The 20351-nt window shown below is 32.4% G+C and overlaps 1 protein-coding gene across 5 annotated transcripts; it reads left to right on the forward strand.

Moving 5' to 3' along the window:
• Positions 1–4367: 4367 nt before the first annotated feature.
• LOC106064568 (glutamate [NMDA] receptor subunit 1-like) lies at positions 4368–20271 on the forward strand. Of its 5 annotated transcripts, XM_013223161.2 has the most exons (20): positions 4401–4834; positions 5932–6026; positions 6881–7192; positions 7332–7508; positions 7741–7841; positions 10317–10429; positions 10602–10773; positions 11372–11519; positions 11935–12027; positions 12182–12296; positions 12737–12849; positions 13149–13313; positions 13802–14036; positions 14131–14279; positions 14578–14738; positions 15308–15480; positions 15834–15941; positions 16307–16452; positions 16965–17035; positions 18749–18907. In XM_013223161.2, exons 2-20 carry the CDS (start codon positions 5952–5954, stop codon positions 18762–18764), a joined length of 2643 nt encoding a protein of 880 aa, XP_013078615.1. In that variant the 5' UTR covers positions 4401–4834; positions 5932–5951; the 3' UTR covers positions 18765–18907. The 5 variants fall into 5 exon arrangements, with proteins under 5 accessions (XP_055888504.1, XP_055888505.1, XP_055888506.1 ...); XM_056032529.1 differs by lacking the exon at positions 16965–17035 and having other exon boundaries at positions 4368–4511; positions 18749–20271; XM_056032530.1 differs by lacking the exon at positions 16965–17035 and having other exon boundaries at positions 4382–4502; positions 18749–20271.
• The last annotated feature ends 80 nt before the right edge of the window (positions 20272–20351 follow it).

A 20351-nucleotide genomic window follows, 5' to 3' on the forward strand; every position in this document is an offset into this window, starting at 1 on the left:
TTTCTGCAGAGAAGAATGCAAAAAAACGCTTTTGGCGTCGGGGCTTCGCCCCGAACTTCATTTATGGGTAATGAGTTGTAGATGTCAGGAGAATGCGTTTCTGCAATGAAGAATGCAAGAAAACGCTTTTGGCGTCGGGGCTTCGCCCCGAACTTCAACAGAGAACCTTATAGCGCTGCCCCATTTGTTTTGTTTTTCGCCCAAGGTTGAGAAATGCTGCTTTTTTTATTCTCATATATATATATATATACATACATATATATGTGTGTGCGTGTGTGTGTGTGTGTGTGTGTGTGCGCATGCGCTGTATGCACGTTTATGCGTTAGGGTTAGGGTTTGGAAAAAAATCGCCCCCCCCCACTCCAAAGTTCTGGATCCGCCAGTGAATGTAGGCCTACTCTTAATAATGGCATGTGACTTTAGAGTAGTTTAGAGAGGGAGATGGCGGCTTCATATAAGAAATTCTGTTGTTAATTTTCCTTCTAAAATACGTCCGCACTATAATAGGCCTACGTGTACCCGGGCCCCTCGGAAATAGTAGGACTGTAGGCCCTAACTATAATGTCGAGATCCCAATCTATCCCCTCTCCCACTTGATACCGACCACTATCTTTCATTTTATATTTAATAATGATTGAAATTGAGATTAGAGTTTTCTATTATTGAGCTACTCTTCGTTTTGGCTATTTTTTTTATGACTTTTTGCTGTCCATCTCAGAGAGCAATCCTGATAGATGCTCTTCTTTGGTCTGAGTAGGGCTGTAGGCTACTGCCTTACCTAACCATCTTCATCTTACGCTTTCCTTTAGTGTTTGTGCCACTGTAACATAGATAAAAAGAAATTGTGTTATACACGGGAACTTGCTAGTTCTCCAATTGTATCTCCGGAAAAATCTACAATTAATTAATAGTTTAATACGGTTACAAATGATTCAAGAGTCAATATAGGGTATATATTAGTCATTTTGATTCGCCACGATTTTCTCCCTTTAGTATGTCTCACTAAAATGGTCGAAACCCATGTGATTGCTCTTGTATATTTTAAATACATATATAAATGTTCAGTGGCGTAGCTACCAATGTGCGGGTGGTGCGGGCCGCACAGGGCACCAGGTGGAGAGGGGCACCAAAATTCCCCCAGTGTGTATTAATTTTCTATTTCCGTGAGCTTTTTAGTAAAAACGACTAATTGTATGGACACGAACAAACTTAAACTACTGTATTTTAAACATAAAATAACGATTTATAAACTAGTCATGTCGCTATTTTGTTTCATCTCCTTGACTATTTCTTTAATACAATGTAAGCTATAGAACAGTTTAAATCTAATTTACTAGATTTATTCGGACCCACGGTAAATGTTGTTACTACACTGATCGATGCTCTGTAATATAAAAAAGAAGAATAAGATAGGCCAACCTTTTTTTACTTTATTGTTTAGTCCATTAGTTTAATCTAGATATAGAGTCTAGAGGGTGAAAATCTGTTACATATTGCGCATGCGCCACTATAGCTGAGCTGTTATTGTGTATGAAATAACTGAACAATTAAAATCAACAAAGAAAGATGAGACGGTTATCATTGAATCCAGAAAAAAATAATGAGACCGACATCCTGAATGATGAAAAAGAATACCGCAGGTTCTAGAGACTAAAGGACAGCACACAAGCATGTCTTTAGTAAACTCCTCAAAAATTCATACTGAAGAAGCTGAACCATCAGACAATGTAAACAATACAGAAAGCAGGATAATAAACTCTAGACTGAACGACATTGGAGATTGGCCTGATGTCATCAAAGATAATATTCGCATACACCTTGCCACTCAAGGATCTGAAACAGTTCAGCGTATGGACAGTCAATTCATAGACGTGTATAGACATCAAAAGGAAAGGCTAGAAAGCTTTCAAAGGCTTGGTTTTTCCGGCAAATGTCAAACGGCGAGAAGCCGCCATCTCCCTCTTAGAAAGTGGATGTGTTATTCACCAAAAAAAAAGAATCCTTATTTTGCTTCCCCTGCATACTCTTCTCAACAAGATCAAGTACCAAATCTTCATTTAAATCCAAAGATGGATTCAATGAGTGGTGGAGGTTATCCCCGAAAATAGAAAAACATGAGACCAGCAGAGCTCACATTCAGTCATCGCTTGCTTGGGGGGAGCTTGAACTTCGCCTGAGAGTAGGGAACAGTATTGACAATAAGGCCCACGATTTGATTATAGAAGAGACGAAAACCTGGTGAGACTACCTGAAGAGAATCTTTGACATCATTCGTTTTCTCTCAAAGCAAAATCTGGCACTTCGTGGGCATCGCGAGCGAGCAGAAGAAGTGTTGGAAGGGCAAAATCAAGGCAATTTCTTGGAGTTAGTAAAATTACTATCAAAGTACGATCCACTCTTGAGGGAGCATGTGCTTCGAACTAAGCTTTGTTCCAAACCGAATACATACATGTCTCCACAGATACAAAATGAATTTATTACAATATTGGAGAATCACGTTAAAACCAAATCATACAGCAAGTAAAACAAGCCAAATATTTCTCTATTATTTTTGACAGTACACCTGACATCTCAAAGCTGGATCAAACTTCCGAAATAAATTTTACGGTACGTTGTCATGGATAATAACGGGGTGCAGGTTCGTGAGTCTTTTATTAACTTCATCGACACAAAGGACAAGCAAGCTGCTGAAATCGCTGAGATGATTCTAGAGAAACTGCGTTCGGATGGCTTAGACATAATGGACTGCAGGGGTCAAGGCTATGATAATGCTGTGGTCATGAAAGGTCAAAACTACGGTGTCCAAAAACGTATTCTAGAAGTCAATCCCAAAGCACTGTTCATTGCCTGCTCAAACCATTCTCTTAATTTAGCAGGAATTCGAGCTGCTGAAGCTGAAGTCAATTCGACAACATTTTTTGGTACACTAGACCGTTTACACGCCTTTTTCTCAACTTCAACACACCGCTGGGATATCCTCATCAAAATAACCGGAACTAGCCTTAAACGTTTAGTTGAGACCCGCTGGTGCGCCAGAGGAGAAGCCGTCAAGATGGTTAGGGATACATTTTCTAAAATTATAGAAACTCTGGAGACATTAACTAGCAGAGATGAAAATTCATCGGCTAGATCTGAAGCAGGTAAATTATTAGTTGCTGTTCAGTCTTTTAATTTTCTCACCTATCTTGGATTTTGGGCTCCTGTATTAACTGAAACGCAAGTCTACCTTCAAAAACAAGGATTGTCTATTCGAGACTGCTCACTCAAACTAAAAAAGTTAGAGACATTTTAAAGTAGTAATCGAGAGGCCATCGCTGAAGCCAGCATTACCTTTGCCGAAAGCGTGTGCTCAGAACTGAGAATCAGTACAGAACCTCAAAAACGTATTGGCCATAAGAAAAAGATGCCTGGTGAGAAAAGTGACTACTCTGTACTTACACACACAGAAGAGCTACGAAGGGAAATTTATTCTACCTTGGACAGGATTGTTCAAGAAATAATCACCCGATTCCAGCAACTTCATGATGTAGCAGATAGATATGAATTTTTGTTGCCTTCCCAGCAATTAAATCCTCAGGTCGAAATCAATCTCGATAGTACTCCTAGCGACATTGATAAAAACGAATTTCTGCTGGATCGAAAGAGGCTTCAAGGGTTTGTCACTGTTTCATCAGAAGCCTCCGCACTTCCAAAACAAGGACCTGTTGAAGTGTTGAGCTCTTGAATTTTATAAAAAAAAAATTAAGCTAGATGATTCAGTCCCGAATATCGTCATCATGATTCGCATATTTTTTACTATTGCGGTAAGCGTCGCTACATGCGAGAGAAGTTTTTCCAAACTTAAACTAATCAAGAATTACTTGCGATCAACGATGACAAATTTACGACTCACTTATTTGGCCATTTTGTCCATTGAACAAGAGCTGGTGGAAAAAATTGATTTCGATAAAATTATTGATACTTTTGCAAGCAAGAAAGCGCGTAAAACTCACTTGTAGTATGTTTAAGTAAAAGTGATGTTTTGAATTAACAATATTTGATTAATGAATACATATTATTTTGAACAAAAAAGTAAAGTTTTGCAATGTTATTATTTAGTTATATTTTTTTTTTGGGGGGGGGGGCATCAAGATGAGGTATCGCACCAGGCATCATATACTCTAGCTACGCCACTGTAAATGTTGCACTAAATTTAAACTAGAGAGCAGGCTACTATAGACCATACGCCTAGTTACTAAAGGTTATATAACAATTAATAAATATAGTATAATAGCACAAAGTGCTAGAAACATTTATCGATTACATTTAACCCCCTTCTCTCATTCGCTCTTTTTCTGTTCTCTCTCTCTCTCTCTCTCTCTCGTGCTCGCAATTCTACTCACGCAGCAGACCGCTAGGCTCGTCTTGTCGTGAAGTTAAATAATGCCTCCAGCAGAAAACGAGAGCTTATAGATCTAGAATAGATGTAGTAATACCCAGTTTGTAAACTGTTGCCACTGTTGGTATTATAGGTCTCATTTTGTGTGCATTTTTCTTTGTTGAGGCGTTTAGTTTAGATATAGAAGTATAGCATAGGTCTAGGTATATCAGTATATCTAGATCTATGAGGCGTATATCTTATAGATTATACTTTTAGGGTACACAAACATACATGATACAATGGATGTAAATTTATATAATTTTCATGTTTTATATAGATCTAGATCTAATTAGATCTATTTCTAGATGTAGCTGCCCTATCAAGTCTATCCGAGAACTTTTTGGTTACTCAAGTTACTGTGCTTTCAAAGCATTCCTCTGGCATTCTTTAAAATACACCTTTAAAATTATCAATGTGAGTCCAGTGTGAACAGGTCTAGTGACAGTCTTGTCCTAATGGCCATCATTATCATATGATTATAGCCTACAAATAGGCCCTAACTTAATTAAATGATTAATGGCAGGCCTGTAGAACTAGAGTTATTTAATTCCATTAAAAATTGCATACCAGCTCTAATAGTGTAAGCAGTTATAGGCCTACTATAATATAGTTTTTATTACCCATATTGCCTTTTATAATAAATCCAACTAATAAAATATGTTATTTTATAAATCTAGCATATAGACCAAAGTTGTATAATCTTGCAATTTATTTTGACCATAGGCTTATTGACTGGAGTGTATCATTAAGCATGAGAGTTTGCATTACTGACACAAGTTGTAGATCTAACAATTTTTTTATTTGCTTTAAATTTATTTGCTTAAAAAACTTTTAGCCTAGTAGGTCTATTAAATTGAGTCTAAATCCCAATGAAGGCAATGATTTAGCCCAAAGACATTAACTTTTGGATACCAGATCTCTGTTGTGGAAAGTTTTATATGCAGTTTGCTATTATACTGGTCTACATAAAACCATTACACCTTGGTTTACCATTGACATCAGAACAATCTCAACTACATGCCACCAGACTCTTTGAAGACATTGGAATCTTAAAGGGAAACTACTTTTTCATTTCAAGTTTATACACTTTTTTTGTACTTAAATTAGGGAATTTTAGATTTAAAAAAAAACTATTGATTAATAAAACTGCAGATTAGTTTCCTTTAAAGACACATACACACACACTGAAATGTTATTTAAAATTGGTTTGGCCAATATTAGAATATGCAAATTAGAGTGGTGAGATTTATAACAAACGAATATTCATGAAACACTGAACTATAATCTACAAATAAACCTGCTGAGATACTAAAAAAGAAATAAAGACACATTTCTTATTCATCTGCTAGGACAAACTTCTACCAATTTGTACACATTTTTTCCCTGTTGCAGTCACTTTTTATTTGATTAATACAATTGCTTCAATAGTTACATGATGGATATCTAGATCATATGTCGATTTTTCTAAAATGTAAGTCAAACATAAATTTATCCATTCCTTTTTTTTCCAGATACTTTGTTAATCTTGCAGATGAAAATGTTGAAAATGTTATTGCTTTTGATTGTGATGACACTTTTGCTTATTGAAAGCCAGGCGTCTGAACAGGTAGGCTATTATTTTAAAGATATTATGGTTTTAGAAATACTGGAGTTATCATGATATTCTTGCTTATTATACTTACATATTAAGAACTTTATTTTTTGTTCAATTTGTGAAGAATTCAGCATGAAAATTGATATCATAGCATGACTGAGTCATAATACACCATGAAGTAGCCGCCTGGTTGTGTGGTATGCACTTCAAACTGTCAAAATGATGTTTGAACCTTGCTTGGTTCTATTCTCTGCTGTCCTGCAGGTGGTTTAGACTAAAATGTAATCATGTTCATTTCTAATGTCAGAAACTTATCAAACAAAAAAAATTTAGGTTGCATTATAAGATACTATGTTGAGGGCATATGGGGCATGGTGGTTGAGTGATAAAGAGCTTGACTTCCAAATTGAGTAGTCCTGAGTTCAAATCTTGAAGAGTGAGATTTTTTAATTCCTGAATTTTTAGGACAACCCTCAGTCCATATAACTATTACTTTAATTGGGGAAAGTAAAGGTGGTTGGTCATTGTGCTGGCCACATGACACCCTTGTTAACCATCAACCATAGAAACAGATAACCTTTACATCATCTGCCCTATATATTGCAAAGGATGGGATACTTTGCTTTTTTATATCATAATTATGTCACAACATGATATTTAGTCAAAAGAAAACATTTTGGTTTTCTATTATTTAGACTTATCTAAAAATGGGTTATCATTTTTAACAACTAATTTAACTATGTATTTAGCTATATGTATGGATCTGCTTTATCATAATAAGTTATATCTCTTATATTTTCAGTCCTCTTGTAGTTTTAATCATTGCAATTTCAAATTGTTCAACAGCAATAAATCTTTTCCCACAGATAATTACTATTGGTGCATCTCTCAGCTCAGAAAAAATGGAATTTGAGTTCCAACAAGCTGTGAGTCATTTAAATGCCAAGTCCAAACAAAGGCATATCAAGTTTCAATCTTCCACTATTCTTATGGACAGCAACCCCATTCGTTCAGCCTTAGATATTTGTGACAAGCTCCTTACACAGCATGTGTTCACAGTGGTAGCATCACATCCTAATTCAACAGACCATTCACCCATTTCAGTTTCTTATACATGTGGCTATTACAAAATACCAGTACTGGGAATATCAGCCAGGGACTCTGCCTTTTCAGATACAGTAAGCTCATTATGATCTTATAATTTTTGTATCTCTTAAAATTTAATTATTCTATTGCTCCTATCTGCATTATTACTTTTATTTATATTGGCATATTTTTAACATCTGAAACTGCTATTGTATTGCCTTTAATTTATAGAATGTTCACACAATGTTTCTGCGCACTGTTCCTCCATATTCACATCAAGCAGATGTTTGGGTCCAGCTATTAGTGAACCTTTCTTGGTATAAAGTAATATTTGTTTATAGTGCTGATGAAGAAGGGAGAGCTATACTTAGCAGATTTCAAACTTTGGCAGAAGAGGTTAACATCAGAGTAAGTTTTAAAATGATCTTTGTTATAATATAACAAACTGATTTAGATCTGTATTAATAATACAAATTTTAGTCAGAATTACTAAAATATTAAATTTCCGAAAATTAAATTACCTCAAATATTTTGTATGACTTTAATTTGTTGTATGTATGCATTGCTTCAATGCCTATTACCACATAAACATGAGAATCTAATTAATTCAAACCTTTTTCTAAATATGCATTTCCTTTAGATTGAGCCTTCTATAAAATATACTCCTGGAGAAAAAAACTATACATCAGTACTAGAGCCAATACTAAAATGTACTTCAAGAGTTATATTATTATCAGCATCGTAAGTAGGTTTGTTGTTTGTTTTGTATACTCTCTAAGTTTCAGACTTTCCTTCAGAAATGAAGATTATTAGGTCCTAGCCAAAACTTCCTGCAAGACATTAGGATGTGATAATGAACTAATGCAGAAAGAGTTTACAAAAAGTATATAAAAATTAAACAGTTAACCCAAAAAGTAAGCAGACAGCTGCAGAGTGAATACATAAACAATGTAATATCTAAAGATAACAACAAAAACCTATGGTCATACATTAAGTCTAAGAAAATGGAAACAACAGGCATAGCGCCATTAAAAGATGAACATAACATAATACATAATGATAATGAAACTAAAGCAAACATCCTAAACAAATACTTTGCAGCAGCATTCTCAGCCCCAGGAGACAAAGACATATTACTTAATTTGAACCAAGTAGACAACATAGAAGATATAGTAGTACAAGAAAATGGAATTCAAAAACTATTAGCCAACACCAAACCAAATAAAGCGTCTGGACCTGATGGTATTCCAGCTAGATTACTCAAAGAACTAAGCAATGAGCTAGCCCCAGTGTTCAAAATACTCTTTCAGGCTTCACTTAACCAGGGCATAGTACCAAAGGACTGGAAAGAAGCTAATGTCACCCCCCTATTTAAAAAAGGAGAAAAATCTGACCCAGGAAACTACAGACCAGTATCACTTACCAGCATCACATGTAAAATCCTAGAACACATAATATGTAGCAACATCATAAACCAATTAGACAAACATAATGTCCTCACACCATACCAACATGGCTTTAGGAAATATAGATCATGTGAAACACAACTAATAGGACTAATTGATGATTTTTCAAAGGGTTTAGATAATAGTGAACAAATAGATGCTATCTTACTAGATTTTTCTAAGGCTTTTGACAAAGTTCACCACCATAGTTTGCTTAAAAAATGAAAATATTTTGGCATTAATGGTCCACTGCATCAGTGGATTAAAGATTTTCTGATAGGGAGAGAACAAACTGTAATAATAAATGGCTCTAAATCAACACTGATAACAGTAAACTCAGGTGTACCTCAAGAAACAGTCTTGGGTCCACTACTATTTTTAATTTACATAAATGATTTACCAAATTGCATTACTTCAGGAACAAAAGTCAGATTATTTGCAGACGATTGCATAATATATAGAACAATAAAAACAACACAAGACACATATTTTACAAAGAGAATTAGATGAATTACAGAAATGGGAATCAAATTGGAGCATGTCTTTCCACCCAGAAAAATGTCAGTTGTTAAGAGTAACAAAAAAAACTAAAACAAATTAATTCCACTTATCTTATTCATGGCAAACCAGTAACACAGACTAATAAAAACGCAAAATACCGAGGTGTTATAATAAATGAAAAACTGTCATGGAATCCACATATTGATGAAACTACAAAAAAATCAAACAAAGCATTAGGATTTATTAAAAGAAATTTCTATAAATCAAATAAGAACATAAAACTAAAATGTTATTTAACCTTGGTTAGGCCTATAATAGAATATGCATCCTCCGTTTGGGACCCCTCAACTCAGAAAAACATTAAGAAACTGGAACAGACACAAAATAGAGCAGTGAGATTCATAACAAACGAATATTCATATTTGACTAGAGTAACACCTTTAGTAAAATCACTAAATTTAGAAAGCCTTCAGGACAGAAGGCTCAAAAGTAAAGTAGCAATCATACATAAAACACTGAACCATAATCTTCAAATACAAAAACAAAGTTTAATAAAATACTCTGAAAGACACAAAGATAAAGGCACATTCCTCGTCCCATATGCTAGGACAAATTTGTACAAATACTCCTTCTTCCCTAGTGCTATTAGAGCATGGAATGGGTTGCCTGAGCTAGCCAGGAAAACCAGTGACTTGGCAGAATTTAAGTCATTGGTTAATATGCATGACTAAATGCATGACGCGTAGGACGTAATCATCTTCTTTTTTTGAAGTAATGTCTGTATTATATAAGATAAGATAAGAACAGGTTTGAACTTGGGACTGTTGTGATGATTGTTCAAAGTGCATATCACACAACCAGGCAATTGTCCAGTTTTACATGGAGATGACTACAAAGACTTGACTAGTTTGTCTTTTTGAAACTTTGTTCAACCAATCAATTGTCCTGGACCATACACTTTTAAATGGTAAAAAAACATCCATCATTGAAATTAAGTACTCCTTCTTCCCTAGTGCCATTAGAGAATGGAATGGGTTGACTGAATCAGCCAGGAAAACCAACGACTTAGTAGAGTTTAAGTCATGGATTAACATGCATGACTAGATTGACACATGAAATGCGTAGGACATAATTATTTTCTTTTTTGAAGTAACATCTGTAATATATAAGATAAGTGTTAGATTTTATAAGATTAGTGTTAATGTTAGTACTTCCTCTCTTTTTTTTTTTTAGTATGTACCCATATAAACATATAACATTAAACCATTAGGACAGAAGATGCTGAGAAAATATATCATGATGCAGAACTGATGGGCATGACAGGGGAAGACTGGGCGTGGATTGTGTCAGAGCAAGCCTTTGAGGCCTATAATATACCTGTTGGTAGGTCAGAACCATCCATTTTGATACAAAGAAAGACAACATATATCTCATATTTTATGCTCATTAATTATAAATCATAAGTATAATAATTATTTTGTGAAGCAGCTGTTCATTATGTGTACTTGTTATAAAGCAAACATGTTATGTATACATTTATTGATCCAATCCTTAGGTTTCCTTGGGGTTCATCTTGTCAATGGAACCAATGAAGTCAACCACATCAAAGATGCTGTGGAAGTCATAGGGGAGGCATTTATACGCCTGATGAGTAGTGATAACATTTCCAGCCCTCCTACAGGCTGCAATGAATCAGAGTCTTGGAGTAATGGGGATGATGTTTACAAGTAAGCTTCCCATCATCTGTTTAACTTGAAATTTAGATATGAAGAATTATTTTAGAAAGGAATAAGAAAATGTATTTTATAAAAATGCTTTTCATTTTTGTTTCAAAGGGGGATAATTTTTTTTTTCTTTTTTTTTCTTAAACAAAATTAAAAGGCCTAAAATTACTTAAGTCTGTCAGATATCAATCACCTATTAAAATTAAATAGTCATATTTATGATAAATATTATGTCAGTCCTTTAAATATAATAATAAAATTCTTTTTAATTTACTGCTGTATATGTTTTCGTCTTTTGAATTCAATATTTTCCATACTAGGTATATTTTATAGAAAATACAATAAACGTGCATTTATATATATATACATATATATATATGCATATATTATATATTCCTATATTCTTAAAAATTCAACATGAAAAAAATAAGAAAATATTTATGCAGGCCTAATTTAAAATTTACTTTTATTTTGTGACACAGTTTAATCATTTCTCTTGTTATATATATATATATATATATATATATATATATATATATATATATATATATATATATATATATATATATATATATTTGTGAAAATTGTGTTATTTGTTCAGTGCCTTGAAAGCCACCAAAATAGAAGGGGAGACAGGTCAAGTCAGTTTCAATGAGAAAGGTGATAGAGTGAATCCTATGTATGAAATCATGAACATCAATGCCAACAGAAGAGCTATGTCAGTTGGGCTGTTTGGACACAAGGATCAGGTAACCCGAGCACTTTGAGCACTATGTATTTGAAAAAACAAATATATGTGTGTAGAGTCAGATCTAGTTATGTTAGACATTGGTATCATCAGTTTTCAACAGATCTTTGAAAATTAGATCACATCATTATGTTAATATTGCATTACTATACATATGGTATGTACTGTCTGACTGTCAAAATGATGGTCCTGAGTTCAAAACTTTCCAGTTCCATCCCCTGATGATTATCTTTTTTTTTTTAAATTCCTGTTGAAGGCAACTTTTGGAATCTCAGTAAAAAGACATGAGTTGTCCTCGTAATCTGTTTCTGTTGACAAGATCAACCATAATTTTTCAGATAAAATAACCTCTTTTTTTTTAAAAGCAAAATATTTTTTAGCAAGCTTGATTAACATTTTGTATTTTAACTATCTAGGCAATTGGTCTGAGAATGATGGGCAATAATTTAACTTGGCCTGGCAATGTTCATGTCAAACCTAAAGGTGAAAAGATATCACGAAATCTTACGGTAAACCACTTGTCTGAAACAATACTTACATAGATTCTCTTTAAAAAATATAGTTTCTGGTAGCATGCATCTTAAAAAAATGTTTGTAACACAGAATTTGTACCATATTTTCTCTTTGTTACAAAGTTCACTTTGTCTCATTTTTACTTATTAGATAGTAACTTTGGTGGAGAAACCATTTGTGGAAGTCACTCCTTTACCTAAAGATGGTGTTTGTCGACCTGTATATCCAGCAAAACATGCCTTTCCATGCAAAAATGGGACTCAAGGTACTAAATACAACAAAATGTCCAATTTATTTTTCATGAAATTTTTTAATGTTTTTTTTTGTATCTTAGCAGAGCACAAAAAGACAGGAAATAATGAAAATTAAAATATGAAAATTAGTATGTGTGTTAATTTTATAGTAGTTTCTTTAGTATTCAATAATTCAAAACAAAACAGTAATATGCAGATCCCTTATGCTACTTATTTTGTAGTGTTGTTTCAAGTTTAAATTTAAGTTTTATTTTCTTATAGAACCACTGCAGTTGTTAGGCAACAAATAGAAGTTTTATGGTAAAGTTTATTGGCAAAAGGCATTTCCTCTATACATGAAAGCTGAATACTATAATGTTTAGAGGGTAGGTCTCATGATGGTAGTAAATAATAGAGTGCTGAGAAACATTGACTTGAAATGTATCTGATTATTAAATGCATTATTTCTTAGATCTATGCTGTATGGGTTATTGTATGGACATGTTGGCCAAGATATCCAAAGATGTTCAGTTTAATTTTACAATTCATTTGAGTAAAGATGGACTATTTGGATCCTTTGAAAGGGTAACAATATCATCATGCTCATAATCTTAGCATAGTCAATTTTATATAAATATCAAACACCGGTGCTAATTTTTTTGGCAAACTGTTTTTAGCATTATAAACTATCCCAGGATTATTTGAGAAACATAGCCTTTTAATCATAAAACTAAACTTGAAAATCATCCAAATTTTTTATATCTATTTTCAGCTTTTGGTTGTTAAGTTTATAATAGATCCTAATTACTTTATAGCATGTTCACAGAACAATTTTGATTGTTAAGTTTATAATAGACTCAAATTATCGTATAACATTTTCACAGCACAATTCTTCAGATAAAAAATATTGGAATGGTATGATGGGAGAACTAATGAGACAGGAAGCTGACTTGATTGTTGCCCCTTTGACAATCAATCCAGAAAGAGCAAATGATATAGATTTCACAAAGCCTTTCAAATATCAGGGCCTCAATATTCTGGTTAGAAAGGTAGACCTATTTTAAAGTTGTTGTTTTAATTAAAGCTGTTTAAGAAATACTTTAGCCATTTAATGTTATATTAATGCAAAAGTTTTCTTTTTAATAGTGTTAGTTAACAGAAAATGAACTAAATTAAATTTAAAAAAAAGTAAGAAAGCCTTTAAGAATTAGGTATGAATCTTAATTAAATATATGAATTTAAGTTAACATTGCTTTAAATGTCATTTTTATGTTAACTAAATTTTAACATAAAAGTACTAACAATATACTTTATACATTTAGAAGTTAAAAAATACTAACAATAGTAACATATACTTGTAATTTTGCCTTTATTTTAAATAGTAACTTGCTGAACAGCTAAACACTTTAAAACATTCAAGGCATGAAACCTATCAATTACCAAAATTATGTTGAGAGCAGTCTAAAATAAATAGCAGAAAAATTGCAAAACTAAATGAGCACACTATAAACCTGGTATTGTTTTATGAATCCCACAGACACAAAAAGATTCTAGTCTTGCTTCTTTCTTACAACCCTTCCAAGATACTCTTTGGATTCTTGTTGGTCTCTCGGTACATGTTGTTGCGCTTGTGCTTTATCTATTGGATCGATTCTCCCCCTTTGGTCGCTTCAAACTGGCAAAAAGTGATGACACTGAAGAGGATGCTCTTAATTTGTCAAGTGCAATGTGGTTCTCATGGGGTGTGCTCCTCAACAGTGGTATAGGAGAAGGTAAAAAAAAACACAACTTTTTGCCTCTCTAAAATATTTTTATGAAGGCATAGAATATCAGGATTAAGATTTTCCTATGTTTTATAATTTGAAGGGACACCTCGCAGCTTTAGTGCTAGAGTTCTTGGCATGGTGTGGGCAGGCTTTGCAATGATCATTGTAGCTTCATATACTGCCAATCTTGCTGCTTTCCTCGTGCTGGACAGACCTGAAGCCCTTATTTCTGGGATAGATGATCCAAGGGTATGTTATTTGTGTGTTAGTGATATATTATGCCTATTAATGTTAAAAGCCCACCACAAAAAATTTGATTTGGGTCCAACACTGGCAACAGCTGAAATGCATGCTTTAAAGCTTGTTCAATGATGGCAGGAAGTATATTAAAAACAAAAACCCTCATTAGTTAAGAGTAGGCCTACTGCATAAAAGAATGTGGTTTACAGCCAATAATGATTTCTAAGCTAACATTGAGAGTTTTATAAAAAGGATGTAGCAGCCCACAACTCTGGTTGATTGCTATTTTGATTGAAATTGTTTGTAGTTACGAAATCCCAATGAGAAATTCAAGTATGCTACAGTGAAAGGAAGTGCTGTGGAAATGTATTTTAAGAGACAAGTAGAGCTCTCCACTATGTATAGAAACATGGAGAATCAAAAGAAGTATTACACAGCAGAAGCTGCTATTGCAGACATTCGATTAGGGTGAGTTTCATTATAATAATCATATTACTTGTCATTTTATTTAAACCAATTAATAAAATTAAACTTTGGTCATTTTGTTTTAGATTGACTTACAATGATTTTGTGATTGATATTTCCAAAACATTAGACAATAGCTAAGTTTGAGAAGAGTTGTCTACTTTTACCATATTGTATCATAAGAAAAACTATTCCAAACATCTGCTAGTAAGCTTAAAGTCTAAAAATATTCTTCAATGAAGTTGCGGTTTTTCACAATGCATTTTTTAATTTATTGAGCAAGAAATGGGGAAAAAAGGTGGAGGGAGATAAAATTTTGAACAAATTGCTTAAATTAAAGGCCACCTTTATACATATCTTATCAAACTTCATCAACAAACTTCTCAGGACAGCTAAGGCTATAAGGAGTGCATACTGGCACATAACTTCTATTTGTTTTGATAACCGCAAGAGTCACAGGCCCTAAAGATGCTTTCCTAAGTAACTGAGAGTTTGTTACATGCAATTTTGATATGACATGATTTGTTTTTCTTTTACAAATATATTAACTAGTAATCTCCTTCTATTTACAGAGAGCTGCAGGCTTTTATCTGGGATTCCCCTAGACTAGAGTATGAGGCATCTAATGATTGTGATTTAACAACAGCTGGTGATCTATTTGGAAGGTCTGGACTTGGTATAGGTCTACCAAAAAATAGTCCCTGGACTCATGATGTTTCTATGGCTGTTTTGAGGATGCATGAAAGTAGGTTGATTAATTAATGTTTAAAATTAACTCAACACTGATAATTTATAAAAGGCTTACAAGCATACAAAACTTTATTGCTTCTATATCTACTTCTTTTGACTCTAAAAAAAGAACAAAAGTGAATTAGTTGTAAAGTTCTCTTAATTTTTATGTCCATGTGTAGAAACACAAAGGTTGACAATTAAGAGTACTTTTTGGAACATGATTTATTTCTTTAAGTTTGAAAATAATTTGAGATATGTGTTTCAGATTCTATCTAATAAAAGATAAAAGAACATGGTGAATATACATTTCATAATTTTTCATTTGAACAATAATAGATAGTTTACATTTCTTGTTCTGTTGTTGAGGTGGTTTTATGGAACAGTTGGATAACAGCTGGATCTTGGTGGATAGCAAGTCTAATTGTCCTGAAAGTAATTCTGCACCTGCCACATTGGGCTTAACAAATATGGCAGGTAAGTCGATGTCTATGACATTTAAAATAAACAAGAAATATATAGGCCTGATTATATCTGTTCATGATTTAGTTACAAGTTAAACCTAGCACTGTTGTAACTGAATTCCATATTTTTAACATAAGAATAGTGTCAATACTACCATCATTTGTTCAAATAAATATTGATGTCAGCCATTGCTTTAAAATATCTGTAAGTAGGCTAACCTAAGCCAGCTTATTGATTAAAATAACTTATCACATCAAAAGAAAAAATTAAACCTTGATAATGGCAAATATTTTGTTGATATCTTATCTCTGAAATGGCAATGAGGAAAAGAATTGTATTCAGATTTTCTCAACATAAAATTGTCAATTTTTTTACAGGTGTCTTTATGATGGTCGCTGGAGGAATAGTAGCTGGTATCTTATTGATCTTCATAGAAATTGCCTACAAAAGACACAGAGGACTGAAAGAAAAAGAATTAGAGCTGGCTCGCAATGCTGCAGACAGATGGCGAGGAAATATTGAGGTGATTTTTTGTGATTTATGCACACTAAAAACTATTATCTGTTCAGTAAATTTAACAATTTTAAATGGAATCACTTGTTGGTGTTGGTTAAACTTTTCTATGATAATGTTTTTGTTATATGTTCTCATGTGTTTTTTTAAAGTATGAGCAATATATTGCAAACATGAACAGTGCTTAAAAAATATTACATAGCTTGTTGAATTTATAATAGACCAACTCTTTGACATTCTTAGTGTACATTTTCTGACTAAATACATTTTGATATACAAGTTAATTATATTTATTTATTTATAAAAATTATTTTTACAAAATCTCATCTAAAAATATCAAAAATGCTGAGTAAAAAATATTTTTTATTATATTAGCCCTCCAAAAAAGGCTAATTTTGTAGTCCAATTTTTAAATGCTGGTATGTTTTGGCTTGCACTGTTCATCTATTCCATTATCTTACAGTGGGCTTAGCCTAAAATGTATTTAAATATAATGTTTTATGCTTATCTCAAATTGAGCAGAAAAGAAAAAAATTGAGAGAAACGTGGCAGTACCTACATGCCCTCCATGGTTCACAAGATCTCTCTGTCAAGTAGGACTTTATTTGAGGCATTACAGGGACACTTTGAACTCTCACAGCATCTAGCTTAACATGCACACTTTTTTTTCATGACCATTTTGTTTTATTGATATTAATCCAGATTTGCTAGTATTTGACTGAGCTTCAGTGGAATGCAATCGTTTCTTCTAAAATGAAACCATTGTTTGACTTGATTAACAAATCTTTTTTTGCCATGCCATCTCATATTCAAATACTTAATTGAATGATTGGCAGTCAATGGATGCAGTAAATATTACATTATGTTCACAAAACTTTGTATTCAACAGACTTGTAAACTAAGTCTGTAAGAGAACTAACAGTAAAATCCATTTGAATTGAATTTTATTTGAATTTGTGAACCACTTTAGAAGACAATGAATTTCTTCAAAATATAGGGATACTAAATAGAGAAGCACTTTTAAAAACATTGCTTTACGCTTTAAAAAGATGATTCCCATGCTTCAATAAGGTGAAAAGTTTTTATTGTTGAAAATAAATTGTGAATGGTTTTATAACTTAATGCTATTTTTTCCCCAAATTTCTTTTTTTATTCTTGTATGAACAGCACACATTATAAAGCATTTACTCTACATTTGTTTGGCCCATATATTTTAGTTATAAAGTACCTTTATTTGGTTCCTTTAATGGAAAACCTCAATAGGACACTATTTTCTGAACATAAGTCCCCTTCATTACACACAAACACTGTCCAGTGGAACAGTTTAAGAAGATTACCATCTTTCAAAGGCCCACAAACTTACACACAGCTATTTCTTGTATTTGTCAATAATACAACTAGCCCCTAAGAATGGAATACCTTTGCCTGATGGAGTGGAAATGAACATCCTTTTTCTTATTATATTTCGCTCACTCACAGATTTAAAAAATTGGCTTAGATCTTAGAAATTTAAATGAAACAAAAAAAATCTTGAAGAGTTAAAACTAATCATGGTGGGCAAGGTGTATCGAACATCAAAAGTACTTAGTTGTTCCAAGGGCATGGTTTGGAAAAATTGAGTAGAAATCATATTTATAATTATAATTTGGTCTTCTTTAAGATATTAAAGGTGGGAGAATTATTTTAATTTGTCATTCATAAAAGAATGTTTTTTTCCCTTAGATTTTTTCCTAACATAAATTAACTTGTTATTAACATGGCCATCTTCTTTTAACATTCATGTTTTCTAGCTTGTGCATGAGTAGCAAGTTTATAAAGGCATAAGTTTTGACGCTGAGACACCTTGTTGTCCTGCAGTTTGGTTGATAGAGGCTTGCTTAGATGAATGGGATGTGACATTGCTGAATAAACTGATATACCATTCTATTATTTACCCAGTTATAAACAAGATTTGAACATATTTTTTCTTTTAACTACTTCATTTTATAATACATATCTCATTAATGTAAATGAAGTAATTATTATTTATCTTATCATGCCTTTGAAGCAAAAACTGTTTAATAGTTGTAATAAACATGATCTAGATTTTAAAACGCAAAGGATTTTGTAATCACTTTATAATCTACTGAATATTAATTTAAAAATTACAAGCAAAAAAATTACCATTAGTTATTCACAGAATGTTCTTCTAAAATCCATTACTGTGCAGTTGATTGACATTGTTAATTTAGTAAATTTTGATTATGCTTCTATATCACTGAGCTTAGTTATTTTATTTGATTCCTTTTATTCTTTTTTTTTTCCAGAAACGGAGAACTTTAAGACAAACTCTACAGAAGCAGAAAGAAGAACAACTGAAAGCTAATTCTGTTCAAAAACAACCAGTCAAAGCACCATCTCATTCTACTGCAGTTAACTCTGTGGCACCTAAAATGAATAGCAACAATACAGGTACAAAAACCGTGATCCCTCCTCCATATCGACGCCCGTCTCTTTTAGAAGCGACTAGGGAAAGAGACTGTTTGCCTCCCCCACCACCCATGGACTATCCAGCACCAAGCTATGTACCTGCTCGATCAGGGCGTACAGTTACATGGCATAATCCATCCCACAGTACAGATAATTTGGTTTGATACCTTCAGAACTGATATTTTTTAATGTGATAATCTAGCCAGATACAGAATTAAGCTTTCTCTCTTCTTCCAACATTGCATTTTTGTCTCTTCTTGTTAATAGTTAATCATGTTGAATTATTTCTTTTTTAATGTTTAATATAATATGACATTCTGTGTTGTGCATAGACCTATTTTAGCGATATAGCGGTGTTGTAAAATATTATGTGACAAAACAAATTTCAGTATATTCATCTTATAGTATCAGGGTATTTTGAACATGCAGTCTTGAAATATGCCATTTGTCTTAGTTTTCTGTCTAGTTATCTAAATATATGGACTTACATAGAATATAGGCTGTTGCATGTTAATCTGTAAACATACATGATAATAAGAGAATGCTTACAATTTTCTGAATAGATATTTGAAAATGAAAGCATCAATGATTTGGATAAGTCCATTATATTTCCAGTTCTTGTTTAATGTGTGTATTTAGAACAGATCTTAAGGTTTCCTAGTATTACTATCATGAATCTTCTTATGATAATGTTAAATAGCAATAAAGTTAGTTAATGAATTAGATCAATGTTCTGAATTCAATCTATACTGGAGTTATCTGTAAAACCCTTGTATTAGTGATCACCTCAATGTTCAAAGATTTACATATTGTGATAACTACTGAACTTTTTTTTTATGTGGATGTCTATATATGTTATACTCAGCTTTAATAATTGTGCAATATTTTGTAAATTTTATAGTTTTATTTTCAATTATTAATTTTTACAAGTTTTAAAGAATCAACAGTAACTTTTTTTTTCATCAATCTTTTGTATATTTTGTATTTATCTCATTACTTTTTTCTATGTTTCGTGTATGTTTTTGGTAAGAAATATTTAAATTAAAATAATTTATATTTTTATTCTTGATCTGTTAAATAACTTTTATTTGTCTGCTTTATTTTTATATAGCTCAACTAAATTGTGATTGTGTGATTTTATTTTGATTCATTTGATTCTAAAGGTAAATTTACTAGACTTAATTTTCCTTTTGAAAAATTTCTTACAAGACATAGTTAATAAACAAATTGTAATTGAAAGTATTATCCTTCACCATTTCTTTTGAAGTATGGGATGTGTTATACTTCTATCAAATGTAAATTAAGAAGTTTTTTGTTGTTTTTTTTTACTAGTCAAATAAGTAAAAATCTATGATCATGATTTCAAAGTCTTTTTGTTGTATTGGGGTAATTATTTAAAAGCAGATATTCTGGCCAACACTTAGAATACTTCTGTACAAA

This window comes from Biomphalaria glabrata, chromosome 6, assembly GCF_947242115.1.
Source record: "Biomphalaria glabrata chromosome 6, xgBioGlab47.1, whole genome shotgun sequence".
Classification (NCBI taxonomy): Eukaryota; Metazoa; Mollusca; class Gastropoda; family Planorbidae; genus Biomphalaria; species Biomphalaria glabrata.